At 37.0% G+C, this 14,595-nt stretch overlaps 1 protein-coding gene across 3 annotated transcripts in view; it reads left to right on the forward strand.

The window, feature by feature from the left end:
- RPGR (retinitis pigmentosa GTPase regulator) overlaps nucleotides 1–8,806 on the forward strand; it is a 46,196-nt gene extending 37,390 nt beyond the window's left edge. For 2 of the 3 annotated variants that reach the window (XM_069873222.1, XM_069873230.1), the window contains 4 exons: nucleotides 249–414; nucleotides 1,550–1,656; nucleotides 2,977–3,042; nucleotides 4,058–8,803. In XM_069873222.1, coding sequence (XP_069729323.1) covers nucleotides 249–414; nucleotides 1,550–1,656; nucleotides 2,977–3,042; nucleotides 4,058–6,628 — 2,910 coding nt within the window. In that variant the 3' untranslated portion in view covers nucleotides 6,629–8,803. Of the gene's footprint in view, nucleotides 1–248; nucleotides 415–1,549; nucleotides 1,657–2,976; nucleotides 3,043–4,057 lie in introns of all 3 variants that reach the window. The other variant, XM_069873238.1, reaches the window with a different exon arrangement.
- Nucleotides 8,807–14,595: the final 5,789 nt, after the last annotated feature.

The following is a 14,595-nucleotide window of genomic DNA, read 5'->3' on the forward strand; positions in this document are numbered from 1 at the left end:
CTTTTTCTCCTTTGTCTGTATTTGAAGACTGCTTGATATTATTGTGTGGAAACGACCTAAAATATCACACTACATGCCTCTCCACTTCTTAGGACTATAAATATTTTTTTAAAAAAAATTACACTTTGTATACAAAGTTACAGCACTGTATCATTAACTAAAAGAAAATGCCGTTGTTTTGTATGAGAATTTTCTTACATTTTATCCTTATACTTTTTTTCTCAATATATTTTTTTAATTTTCTAAAGGAAAAGTCACCAGAACAGTTTGTTCGAATGGCACGAACTCTGCCTCCACTGGGAGAAAGCTTCTTAAAACCTTCACTGCCTGTGACTAGCAACACTAGTCCACTCTGGTTTTCTACAACAAGTCTTCCTAAAGCTGAATCTAGGAAGGATAGAGACCATGGAAAAGGTGAATTTTCCTCACATCTTGCTGCTGTTTTCTGAGAATTATGTAGTTGAGCTCTAATAATTCATTAACGGTTTGAACACGAAAGAAGGTTGAAATCAGTTTTTTCTCAAGAAGGTCTGGCAGCATAAAGACTTGAAAACTGAGGAATGCATACAAGAAATTGCCTCATGCTGTTCATGTTTGGAAACATGCTTATAGATTTAGAGGAGTGTTGAATGAAAGAAACTTGTGGTTCCTCAAACCTGTACAAATAGGACAAGAATACTGTAAGATGAGTAACTGATTTCTCCATTTTCACAAAAAAAAAAAAAAAAAGAGAGAGAGAAAAATAATTAAAGAAAATAATTTATTAGGGACAGTCTTAAAGACACAGAAAGGCCTGCAAGAAACTTTATAGTCTTGTAAAGGCTTGGATAACAGTGATACTGATACAGTGTTGGACTTCTGCTCAGGTTCTCTAGAGCAGTTCTGGACTCCATCTGGGTTCCTGGGTATGTCTGGTTTCCTGGGAAGAGCAGTGCTGGGAAGTTCAGAACACCATGCTTCTGTGTAAAAGTTAGCTCAGATTTATTGGACAGTCGAATCTGATTTGAAAGTACTTAATTCAGTTGTAATTAAGATGATTATTTGTAAAGTCACCACCATGTCCCTTAGCATTTCTGGTTCCAGGAAAGCAATGCAGTGAAATTTGATTTGCCTTTAGAGTCTTTTGTCATATATCATATCAAACTGGTCATATACCTGATGAACCTGAAAATTATGTAGGTACAGTTTTATGATGCTGCATTTGAGTTAGACTCGCACTCTTGACTGCAGCTAATTTAGTCTAATTCGTGCACTATTATTAAAGAGATTATCTAAAAGAAGCTTTGTCCCACGTAGTATTTATGCTTTGAAAGACTGCAAAAATAGTCAGAGATCTATCATGGCCAGGTTGCTGAGCTACCTTCCAATGTTAATGTACTGATGAAAAGGAGGTGGAAGTGTTTCTGCTGTGTATTAGGTTAGGGGAATAAGGAATCTTAGGACTTCAGTCCTGTGTCAGTAAGACAGAGATAATCTCTATTTTACAAAACTTGGGTGCTCTGTTTGCTTCCTATTGCTATTTTTTTACTTCCCCTATTTCACCTTGAAGGAAAGAATCATCAAAAAGATGAACTCAGTGAAAACTCTGAGGAAGAAGATTCAGATAATGAAAATAACGGCAGAAACCTTGGAGATACAACTGACATCCTAAATATGGTAATATAGCTCACTAGTAATTCTGTGATCCAATCATTTTTGTGCAAGGGAAGAATGAAGCAGCTAAGTCATGTTTCAAGTTCTAGTACAGAATTCCTGGCTAGCCCAGAATCTCGTATGTGGCGCCCAGAAGTGCAGAACATACTGTTAGATGAGCATGCACTTCGTATCATCATCACCCAGTGCTAAAGTTTGTTTTCATTTGCTAAGTAATGCTGTAATATGAGATTGAAATAGTCCAAGTAGTGCAGCCCCTCCCCATGCCTCAGATATCATAAAGGAAAGGAAAAGGATGCTGGATACCCCATGGTGATCTTTATTTTTAACCTTCCTCTTCTTGATAATTTCCAAGAGAGATAATAGCAAGAAATGAAGCAGAGAGCTTACTTTATATGCCTTATGTCCCTTCTTTTCATTTTTGTACACAACGTGAGTCAGTTTTAAATTTTTTTTTAGAATGAAGCAGTAAATTTGAAAAGAGTCTGTCAAACTTGTCAAGACACAAAGAAAAATTATTGCTGTTCTGGAATCTTAAAGAAAATAATCTGTTGCAGTATTGTTGTTTCAGTTTTTCTAAACTGAGGCAACCTACATCTTATTGACAAGTGTGACGAGAAGGGGAAAAGCCTTTAATATCATATTGTTAATACAAATTTTTGAGAGTCAGAAACCAGAACTCTCCATGCTGACTGTGTTCAAAAGGAATATAGTGGTTAAACCATTAGCAGTTAACAACAGCAGAGAACGTTATCTTGGCATTTGGAGTGTATGGGAAGGGATGACCAAAACCTCACTACACTTATCCACCTAGTAGTATTCTACTTTGCCTTGCTTTTTCTTTTTTGGCTTTGTGCAGAAGAGATGAAGGAATTAGAATCCACTGAAAATTTCTGCTGTATAACATTTCTTTGAACATGTTCTTTCAAGGCTGTTGTATCAAACTGGATGTTAAGCTGAAGGTTTTGATGATAAGGGAGTAAGATGTTATATTTCTAGCCACAACTTCACAGTGAGTGGAAGGTGGATCTAAAATGTGCTTGCGAGCTGTAAGAGAGGGCATATAGCTTTCAGTCTCTACAGACAGTTTAGATATTGATAGCTAAGCTAATTACCATTCTCTGTCTTTATAAGGAGTAAATAAGGGAATGGAAGTGAAATAGGTAAGTTAAGCGATCATACAGATTTGTCTCAACCTAACTATGCAATAGTACTAAAATGTTCATGTAACTTATAATAGCTCTGTTTAGTAGTACTGGGCTTTGATGCTGCTTTCCCTGTTAGCTATGTTTATTTTTTTAATTGAGATCTTATTCTTTGCAGACACATGCAATGAAATTGAATCCCAGTGACCAGTCCTTAAAATTATCACCACTCCAAAAACAAAAGGTACTATAACTAATTTTATATATCAATATATACTTATACTGATGTTTAAAAGATCTGTAATTCTTGTATTTTATTGGTTTGAGTTTTTAAAAAAGCAAGGCAAATATTATAGGCCTCCTCTTGCTAATTTTCTGAATATCCACGAGCTAAAATTCTAAGAGGCTTGACAAAAGTCATAGGGAGCACATAGAACTCCACATATCCAGCATAGTTTGAGATGAGAGTGTATAACACTTTACCAGTTTAAGGAACAAGAGACTATCATATACATTTTGTAACTTATGCTGATAACATACATTTCTAATTGTTTGTTGATATTAAAATATTTTAACTGACTTCTAGGACACAGTGCAGGGAAAGATTTTATTAACAGAAATTCACCATGGAGTATATTTAAAGGAGCAATAAGACCAGTTTGAATTATGAAATTAAAATATATTTGTATTATTAGATGTTTCTATTTCATTACTAGTGATACCAGCATTTCAGCATTTTGGTATATGTCATTATAATTTTATTTTATATTTGAAAAGATTATTCTGCAGAATTTGTTAAATAACTGTAAAATTTAAAGCAGAAAAACAAGAGATTTTCAGACTTAATAGAAAAAACGTAACAATCAGTGCATCAGAAGATTTCACAAAGAGAAAGGTGGAGGAAGGTATAAGAACTGTAGTGCTTTCCTTCTGTTTGCATAGCCTCACATATTGCATGGCTTTAGCTTATGGCGCATGATACTGGCTGCATGGTTCTTGTTGCATTCACTGTGAGTGCCTGGATAGTGAAAAAGGCATAGTAGTACATTTACCATCAACAGAATATTGTATTCTTCTAATATGTGTGCTTGTAAAATCATTTCACATGAAATACTCTACCTTTTGTGCTATGCTTTAGTCCTCTCACGTAAATTGTTTATTTTCTTGTTCAGATGATTTTATAACCTATCTCTTTTGCTGTCATTTGTCTTAATGCTTTCCTTCTTTCTTTTTAATTTTCTGCTTCTCATGTGGAATAGAAGAACAATAAAAATGTGAAACTGAAAAGAGATGGTAAGGGTGGGCTGAATAACAAGGATTCTGATTTCATGAAGGAGGGCTCAAAATTAGACTCTAGCTCTTTACAAAAGCAATGTTCACTTTCAGAATCACCAAGACAAGATTTAGAAAAAAGCAGTGCCTTGGTAGGGAAACCTATGGCCAGAAAAAATACAATGAAAGGTAAATTTGAGCATGCCCAAAGTGTAAGAACTTTGAAAAGTAGTGTTCAACAAATTACTAGGGGCAAATGCAGATTAGTGAAAAGGGAAAAAGAATGTAAGGAAAAACCTGAATTTGTCAGAGAGGAAGTAACTTGTAATATTCCCATTGAAAAAGAAATTCTGACTGAAAAAACAAGTTCTTCCAATAAAAAGTCAAAGCCTGTTACATCTAAGCAATCCCTTAAAATAGAGGTACTTCCTTCTGCATCCAGGGATCTGCCTCAGACTGATTCATTAACTGTACAAAAATACAATCCTGTTAAAAAGCAAGTAAGTCAAGAAGAAGTAGAAAGTAAAAAAAAAATAAAGGATGTTGTTGAAAAGTCCGATAATTGTGAAAGAACATGCACCAGAGGAGAAGAAAATAGTGATGAGAAGAGAAGGTTTAAAAAAAAGGATCAATTTTTGAAACAAATAGCTGTAACTATGTCATCATCTTCAACTGAGGAAAGTAGTAACGAGGCTGCAAAATACATACTTAAAAGCAGAGAGAAAGATTTCTTTGAAGACAGAGAGATCCAGAAGGCAATGAAAACAGTAGAAACTGTGAAAGATTCGGACTTAGAAAAAGAAGACAGTGAGATTGAGGAGATGCAGGCTACAAACAATGAGAAAGAATGTGTAGAAGAGATTGATATAAAAAGCCTGAATGAGGAAGAAACAAACGCTGAAGCTAAACCTGATGAAGAAAGGCAGTTAGAAATTGAGAATGAGGAGGAATGTAATCAAGAGCAGGAGAGTGAAGGCAGTGAAAAGGATGGAAGTGAAAAAGAAATACTAGATGAAAGAGTTGACAGTGCAGGTGAACTAGGGGATGAAGAAGAGAGTGAAGTGAAAAAAGATAGAGATGAAGTTTCAATAGAAAGAGATGAAGACGAAGAGGAAAAAGATAATAAGGAAGAAAATGAAAGTGAGGAATCAGAGGCTGAAAGAGACAGTGAGAATGAGGATGCAGAGAAGATTGAAGAGATTAATCAGGAAGAAGGCAAAGAGCAAGGAGACGAGGAAGACCAGTTGGTGGAGGAAGAAGAAATGCTGAGTGAGGGAGATGAGGGTGTGGAGGAGGAGGAGGAGTATGCAAAAGAGGAATGCATTGAAAAAGAAAAGGAGGAACAGGTTAAAAGTGAGGAAGGAGGTGAGAGTGAGGAAGAAGGTGAAGATAGAGAGGAGAAAGAAAAAGAAGTAGATGCAGAAGAAAGAGAACATGAACATGAAAATGAAAACAAAGAGAAGGAGAATGAAAAAGACAAAGAGAGTGAAGAGGAGGAGTTAGAGCAATCGTTGGCAGGGAGGGATGAAGAAGAGGAAGGAGACAATGAAGAGGAAAATGACAAGAACAAAGAAAATGAGAATGTAAAAGATGAGGGAGAAGAGGAGGAGTTAGAACAGTCATTGGCAGGGAGGGATGAAGAAGAGGTATCTGGAGAAGAACAGGAAGAGGAAGATGCAAATAGGAGAACTAAGAAAGTAGAAGAGGATGAAGTGGAAGAAGGAGAAGAGGGGAAGGATGAAGTTGAAGAGAAAAGAGAAAATGAGGAGGAAGAGGAGGAAGGAGCAGAGGCAGAAGCAGAAGAGGAGGAGGGGGAAGAAGATGAAAACATGGAAGAAGAGGAGTGGGAAAATGAAGAAGAGGAAGAGGAAGAAGAAGGAGAAGATGAAGAGGTAGAGCAGGCAGGAGAAGAGGAGGAAGAAGAAGAGGGAGAACAGAGAGTTGAAGAAGAAGAGGGAGAGGAAGAGGGAGAAGAGGGAGAGGAAGAGGGAGAAGAGGAAGAGAGAGAGGGAGAGGAGGAAGAAGAAGAAGAAGGAGAGGGAGAGGGAGAGGGAGAGGGAGAGGGAGAGGGAGAGGGAGAGGAAGAGGAGGAAGAGGAAGAGGAAGAGGAAGAAGAAAAAGAGGAGAAGGGAGAGAGAGAAGAAGAAGCAGAGGAGGAGGGAGAGGGAGAGGAGGGAGAGGGAGAGGAGGAGGGAGAGGGAGAGGAGGAGGGAGAGGGAGAGGGAGAGGGAGAGGGAGAGGGAGAGGGAGAGGGAGAGGGAGAGGGAGAGGGAGAGGGAGAGGGAGGAGAGGAGGAAGGGGATGTGGGAGAGGAGAACGAAGAGGATAAGAGAGAGGAAGAAGTAGAAGAGGAAGAGGAAAAAGGTAAAAGAAAAAATGATAGTAATAAGCTTCCACAAAAGAAAAGCAAAACCAAGAAGCCAGAGAAGACAGAAAGTACTGCTTTACCAAACAGCTCTAAACAGAAAATTAAGTCCAAGCAGCATGTAGCAAGTCGTTTACATAATTCAGAACAATTTTGGAACAATGTGCTACCTCATTATTTAACATTAAAGTAGCATAGACTACTGGAGATGCATTTTATGCCTATTCAGGAAACTTAGGGATTATGGCAGATTGATTTTTATGACTTAAAAAATTTTTAAATGTAGTCAAAATATGTTATTATGCAATACTTTTTAAGTGCCAATTTCTTGAAAAGCACTGAAGAAAATGTTTAGATTTGAGAAGCTTTTATAAGAGAAACCATATATATTGTTGATAGAGTTATTTACACAATCATCTTTATCACATATGACAAAAAAAAAACTGCTGAGGAGGCAAAATGTGTTTGTCTCTTAATTAAATTCTAATGTAATACTGACACTATGAATTATACATTGTATCAGTGTAATCTTCTTTGCCTTTTAATCAGATTTTTTAAGGTAATGCGTCAGGTTTAGTTGCAGGAAGGCTTACTTGATCATGTGCCTTGAATGAAAGGAGTGTCAGTAAATTATCAAAGATACATATTTTTAAATTTTGGTATTGATTCCCTCTAATTTCGTTCTGTTCATATAGTGGTAAAATTTTGAGTACACAGCACAAATTAAGGAAAGGACAAGTTGCCAAATTTACATAGTTTGGTAGATGGCAGACAAATGGAAATACAGGCTTGGGTAAATGGTAGCCAGGGCTTTTTTGAAGGCCTTAATGTTGACTTCTTATTTTGATGTCAGCACACAATCGTATGTAAAAAGACAAATGCAAGTCTCAGAATCTGATGTAGTTTACATTAGAGTCAGATTACATCTGGTTAGGGCTGACTTTTTATTATCACATGTGGTGATTAGACATAATCAAGAATTTGAAAATACACACCTGTAAAACATTATTTGTTTATGTATACTGTGCAATAAACAGAAGATTCAATATCTGCCTACCAAAGACTAAATTACAGTAGTCATCTAACTATAAAGCTCTCAAAGATGGGAATTACACTTTGTTGCAGAGTGAATTATACGTATGTTTTCAGGATCAGAGCCTAAGCTTCCCCTCATTGGAGGAGATGTGTTTTTCCCTCCAAAAAATCATATCTATGGTCTCCAAAAAGTTGATGATGTAATAAACAAAGAAGATAGATGGAATAGTAGAGAAAACACCATCAAAGTCTGAATTATTTTTGGAAAAGCAAAGTACGTTAATACTTCTAGAGCTTCCTTAAAGTTCACATACAAATAATGCAAATTGGTTTTGTGACTTTGTAAGATACTGTTTCAACTATCAGTGGTCAAAGTGGCAAAAGAAGGGATAGGAACTCGTCATATTGCTTTATTACTTAAATACTGTGGGTGGTCTCTGAAGTTATTTTAAACAGATCTCAGTATTGACATTCTCTAGAAAACTAGTTATTTACACCCTATTTGAGAATGAGGACAGCAGAAGAAGGAATCAAAATTAATAAATGTCATTCAATAAACATGTTAATGGAATAAATACTTATGTTGAAATTATGAAACATTTTTAATGTTGTTTTGTAAGATACTGGCATTAAACTATCTTTGACACAATGTCTCCAGAATTTATTTTCTAAAAAAGCTGTGGTAGACTAGTAGTTTCCCAGTAGATTCTAGTCCAGTTCGATCCTTCTTACCTCAGTCGCACCTTCGTATGCCACATTTGAAGGTAAGGTCACTTTCAGCCACAGGCTGTATGTCCTAACTATAACAAAAAGTTAGTCCAGTGACTGTATTTAGTCCCTGTGAAATTTGTTTCAAGCTTTGGGATTTTCTGGAATATGTTGTCTTGACATCAGCATGCGTAAGTCTTTGGAAGAGGGTAGGTATTTTCATATTCTGATAGAGTAGAATATTTTAACAGTTAAATGCACTTCCAAGAAAACAGGTCTCTCTAACAATGGAGTTCCCAGTTATTTAGCAGAAGTGTTACATTATCACTGAACTGCTGTGAAAATATTTACTTTTGAAACTAAGTGGAGTTAAGCTATGTTATCATAGGAAAGATTAGGATGTTACTGTGATTATGCTTGGAGCAATACTGAAAAGTATTTTTCTAGGCCTAAAACTTTGTTTCTTGGCTATGACTTCTACTTATTTGTGATTCTAAAATTCAGCTTTAGAAGAGAACTGTGCTGTGAGAAAAATCTGCTCTTTCTTATGAAAAATATTTGCAGGGGGTGGGGGAGCAGTGGGAATTAAGAGCAATTTGAAGTAAATTATTTCCAATTCCATGTAGGAATGGCTCTTCATTTACTGTTTGGCTGCAGCTTTTAATCTAAATCTCTAGGCAAATGGGGACCATTTGTTGTTCTTCTCTTAACATGCCCTGACAGCATAAGGCTTCCCAGGAGAGTAAAGGAAGCCAAGTTATGGGCATCTTCTCTTCTTTGTTTTGTCTGGATAAAAAAATCATTGCATTGAGAATTGATTTTATATTCTGTTGGGGATCATTCCTGTGGCAGGGGAAAAGCAGAGCATTACTGCAGCACTTCTAGGGGTTTTCCACAGAATCATTACACGAATTGTACACTGTGCCAATGTTTCTGGGCTTTGGGGGGGACTTTGGAACTCCATTAGCATAATGAGTGGAATTTTATTTAGTTTGACTCATACTGGTTTATGAAGTTTGGTGCTTGTGGTTTTGTGGAAATTCAGTATGTCCTTGGTATTTATTATGGGATACAAAAGGATTGATGTGCATTACTTAAGCAACATGGCAGAAGTGCTTCTGAACTAGTTTTCAGTATAGAAAAAAACTTCTGCAATAGAGAGACAAAATAACAGACAAATGCTCAGAACAAACGTCTGTCTAGTCCAATATTTTTTTCTGCCAATGGCAACTGGTGAATGCCTGGCTAAAAAAAAAAACCCTAACATTATACAAACACAGAGGAAACGTGTAGTGTTACTTCTTCTGTGTAATCATCCAGTATGTCAAATATATTCAGTATATTCAATAATCTGTGGTTCAGAAGATGTTTATTGTATTTAATAGCCATTTTTCTTCCATGAATTTCTTTCAATTAGATTTTAACCCATTTAGCATCCACTATATGTTTTGGCAAACAATTCTTAGATTATTTACACATTGTTTTAAGAAGTAACTCCTTTTTTTGTCTTGAATCTGTGGTACTTTCATTTGATGTCTCTATATTCTTGTATTGGAAAAAAGATAATTTATTCCTTCATCATCTTTTAGTCCCTTATGATTGTCATATGGAAAAACCGTTAAGCTATGTGGTTTAATTTGAATGAAAATTCATAGAATCATGGAGTCATAGAATAATTAGGGTTGGAAGGGACCTTAAAGATCATCTAGTTCCAACTCCCCTGCCATGGGCAGGGACATCTCCCACTAGATCAGGCTGCCCAAGGCCCCATCCAACCTGGCCTTGAACACCTCCAGGGATGGGGCAGCCGCAGCTTCCCTGGGCTGCCCCTGTAACCTGTGCCAGTGTCTCACCACTCTCATGGTGAAGAAGTTCTTCCTAATGTCTAGTCTAAATCTGCCCTTCTCCAGTTTATATCCAGTCCCCGTTGTCCTATCACCACAAGCCTTTATCAATAGCTCCTCTCCGGCTTTCTTATAGGCTCCTCTCAGGTACTGGAAGGTCGCTATAAGATCTCCTCAGAGCCTTCTGCAGGCTTAACAACCCCAACTCTCTCAGCCTGTCCTCATTGGGAAGGTGCTCCAGCCCTCTGATCATCCTTTTAGCCTTCCTCTGGACCCGTTCCAACAGCTCCATATCTTTCTTACATTGAGGATTCCAGAACTGGACACGGTACTCCAGATGATGTCTCACAAGAGAGGAATAGAGGGGCAGAATCACTCCCCTCGACCTGCTGGCCACGCTTCTTTTGATGCAGCCCAGGATACATTTGGCCTTCTGGGCTGCAAGCCACATTGCTGGCTCATGTCGAGCTTCTCATCAACCAGCACTCCCCAAGTCCTTCTCTGCAGGGCAACTCTCAATCACAGCATCCCCCATCGCGTACTGAAAATGGGGATTGCCCTGACCCAGGTGTAGGACCTTGGACTTGGCCTTGTTGAGCCTCACAGTTATTAATAAAAGTTAACCAGCAATCAACCAATTACGCATTCAAGATTAAGTGTGGCAATACAGCAGGTAACAGCAACACTAGACATTCATAAAATGTTAGTAAGCACCTGCAAATTTGTAAGCACCCTTCTGCAGCTAACCTCAGAAGTTTTAATCCCCCTGCACACTCTCACATAACAATGCCACAGAGTTCCATATGCACATACTGCGTTTTATAGCACACATGATTTATAAGCACATATCCAGTTTTGGGGGGACAGGCTGCAAATCTGCCCTTGCTTTAGATCTCCTGTCAGAGATGAGTGTGCTTTAGATTACAGCTGAAGATGCTGCAGCACAACTCTTCTTTTATGCCTGCAGAATTTCAGCAGGTAATTTTTTCCATAGTATCTGAAAATATCAAACTATTTATTAAGATACTTCTCTTCCCATAATTGATGCTGAGTAACAAAACTCCAAGCTACAAAAAATATCTGTGTTTCCTTCACTATTTTTTATCCCAGTGTTTTATCTGGATAGATACATGGTTATTCTTTAGGATGGGGCCTTTAGGAATCATTCAGAAAAGGACATATAGTTTTTGTTTCTATTACTTTTAGGTGGTTTTCCATATTTTTTTCTTAACTTCAGCATCTTTTAAGATTGATTTTAGCTTACTTTCTTCAAAGATCACACTACCTTCTAGATCTTACTTCTCAGAATAGGAGGGTTTTTTAATTTTTATTAATTTAACTTGTGGTGTAAATCTAGTCATTTGACAAAGTGCCATTAAATACTGTAGAACAAATGAGAGTGATTAAAGGCAGAGCATCTATTTTAATGCATACTGAGTTTTTTCTTAGTACATATAGGCTAGATATAGGAACCTGAACTTGTGTGTATTGTCTTTAATTTCATAATGACTGTTATGGGAAGCAGAATCAAATGCAGAAATAACAGGATCTTCAGACAAAAGAATGTTGTCAGGTCTGTAGAAAAGGGAAAAGAAGGGCAATGTAAATGCAAAAGGGCAAATTCTCAATTCATTTCTAAATGTGCAATTCAAATACATGACAGTGTTTAATACTGTGGCATTTTGTGACCAACTGAGCAAGTATTTACTTGCATAAATGGCAAGTGTACAGTTTTGTGCTCAGTTAAGATCTGAGTGTGTTTGTGATCTGAAGTCTGAGTTGTAATTTTTTTATACGCTTTTTCATATGCTTTAATGGAGAGAGAAGAGACTTCCTTTGCATATTGAAAGGATTTTGGAGAGGTAGCTTTGGCGTCAGAAAATTGTACTGCTGAGAGCTACAGAGGCTTTATTTTCTGTTGCAAAGAGAAATAGCAGGTACAGTTAAGCTTTGTCTTTTTTAAGGATTTGTGATAGTGCCCATTGCTTCTTTGGCAACTTCATGCTATAATAATTCAAACAACTATTAATACTATTATATCAAAAATCCACTTAGTTATGAAACTATTATCAGGGCCCTGAAATGTCAAGTGTAAAGATATTTACCATTTTGGCTTTCGTAAATATCCCAGCATTGAAAAATCAAACATGACTCTGCTCTTTCTGTCTGACGCAGGCTGCAGGGTAGTCTGCTAGAATGTCCCAGATTCAACATCATTGCTTTCGAGCTTTATAGTTTCTCATATATACACCACCTTTCACACAGAGCTGCATTTGTGGTTTGTGTGAAAGGGGAAGTATTTGTGGTTTCATATTAAGAAAGTGAAAGCGTGCTAAACAAAAAGTAGTTCTAAGCAGGATTTTATAGTACACACAGCCTTCGTCTGCACCTATACCTGTAAGGATATAGATAATGGTACTATTGAAGAGTAATGTTTCCAACTCCATGAGTACCAGTGATAATACCAGACACCGTGCTGTGCTGTTCAACTGCAAACTCAACAACAGTCACCAGTCTAATATGAGTTTAGCATTGTAAGCCATCCTGGCAGAGACTGGTTTTCTTACAGGAAGTTTAAAATACTCTCATGCTATCCAGCATCTAACCAGGGCACAAAACGACTCTCATAATTAGAAACACAGCAGCAAAACTGCTGCAGAATTAATCAGCTTTACCAAGAACTTCCTTGTCAACTCTGAGGAGAAACAGAACAAAGCAAACCTGAAGAAGTCCTGTATCCAAAGTACAGAAAGAAGTTAAGCTGTGTTTTGAAGCCCGCCTTCCAGAAGCTGTGGTAGAACTTTCACAAGTGGAGAACAATTGCATGGGAAAGCTGATGGGACTTGTGTTACTACGTTGGGTGTGCCTTGAAAAATGTACCTGTACAAAATGAGAATGGGTTTAAAGATTATTGAGAGTTGTACAAAAAAATCCCACTTTTACATTAGAGTATTTTGAAACTGGGGATCTTCTCTGAGACCCAGCCTTGTAGGCTGTGGAGATTTTGGCAGTGACTCATGGTGCATCCTTTTCAGGAATGTGTGGGGAACAGAAAATCTTGAAGAATCATTCTGTCTTCTGTGGTGTTATTGGTGAAAATTTGCTTTTGTGCATATTTCTATCTATGCACTGAGTAATAATCAAGATAATTAAGGGAGGATTTCAATGAAAAGCACAGGATTTTGGAGACGTGCAGTACTCTAAGCTACGTAGCACGATAAAAGCAGAAAGTAGGGACTGCCGTCATTCAGTTGTGAATACGTGGGAGCTGCATGACAAACTCCAGACACTAAAACCTTTTCTGTAGGAATTTGGAAAAAATGCACAAATAGCATCCAAGTGTGGGCTAATACTCCCAAGCTAGTTTTTCTCTGTGTCTGCTAGCACTAAGAATTTATTTAGTATGCGGCATAATATCTTCCAGAGACGCACTGAGTTTTTGAGATAACATCAACATATTCTGATTTGAATTTGCTCATTATATTTCACGTGTTTTGCTTAAGTACCCAGGAGTTATTTTGGTATGCTATTTCCAAATGAATGAATATTAAAGAGTATTTATGTTACTATGTAAAATAGCTTATAAGAGATTATACTTTATGCAAATAGCCTTCAACTTCTTTTGTGATTCTTCATAAAACACCTTAAAGATTCTTTCTATCTTTGTAGAGGTTTTTTTTTCCTTTTCACCTTGGAAACTGATGTTATTTATTTTCTCTCCAAGAGAAAAGATAGCAGTTTTGTCTATGAAAGCCGTAGTACATGAAGCTATTTCAGATGTTGATTTATCTTGGGGAATAAATAAATAAATAAATAAATAAGTTCTGAATTGCCAGAGAAAGAGAGCCCTTTAGATAACTCTGTTTAGATTGGGTTTGTAGTGAATAGTCAAAATCTGTCTTTTCTGAAATGTAGTTCATATAGTTTTATATATTTCTCCAAGTACACCTACAGCAGCAAACTGGCAAGCCACAGAATAGTTACACCAAAGCCAACTGAAATGATCTTTAAAAGTCAAAAATCAAAATAAAATATCCTTAAGCGAAACAAGGGCTGTTCACTACTGTGTAATAAATGCCAGTATACTGTCTCCAAATGACACCTGAAGTCTTGATTAATATGCATGATCAGATCGAGTGCCTTAATGCACATGCACTGCCAGCCTGTGACAAAAGTGCACACATCTAAACTTGCAGGTCCTTGTATTTTGCTTTTAGTAAATACAATATAATGTGTAGTAAAGTCCTGGCAGAAAAATACTTGGGAGCGCAACAATGAAAAAGGAATCTGCTCAGTAAGTTTCTAACTATATTATTTACAGGTGTGTATTCCCCATTTTATTCTATTTTTCTCAGAATGACATCATGCTGTTGGAGGGTGCAACTGTAGTATCACAAGTACTGCTGTGGTAATTATTCATCACATATTCAAGGCAAACATTGTGTCACCATGTGGTCATTTACTACTTTGAAACATCTTCTCCCATCATATTTAAAAGAAGACATAAGTATCTTTAAAGTTTGGTTTTTGCTTGACGTGTAGCCACGGAAACTCATACATAACATGTTCGGTG

This window comes from Phaenicophaeus curvirostris, chromosome 1, assembly GCF_032191515.1.
Source record: "Phaenicophaeus curvirostris isolate KB17595 chromosome 1, BPBGC_Pcur_1.0, whole genome shotgun sequence".
Classification (NCBI taxonomy): Eukaryota; Metazoa; Chordata; class Aves; order Cuculiformes; family Cuculidae; genus Phaenicophaeus; species Phaenicophaeus curvirostris.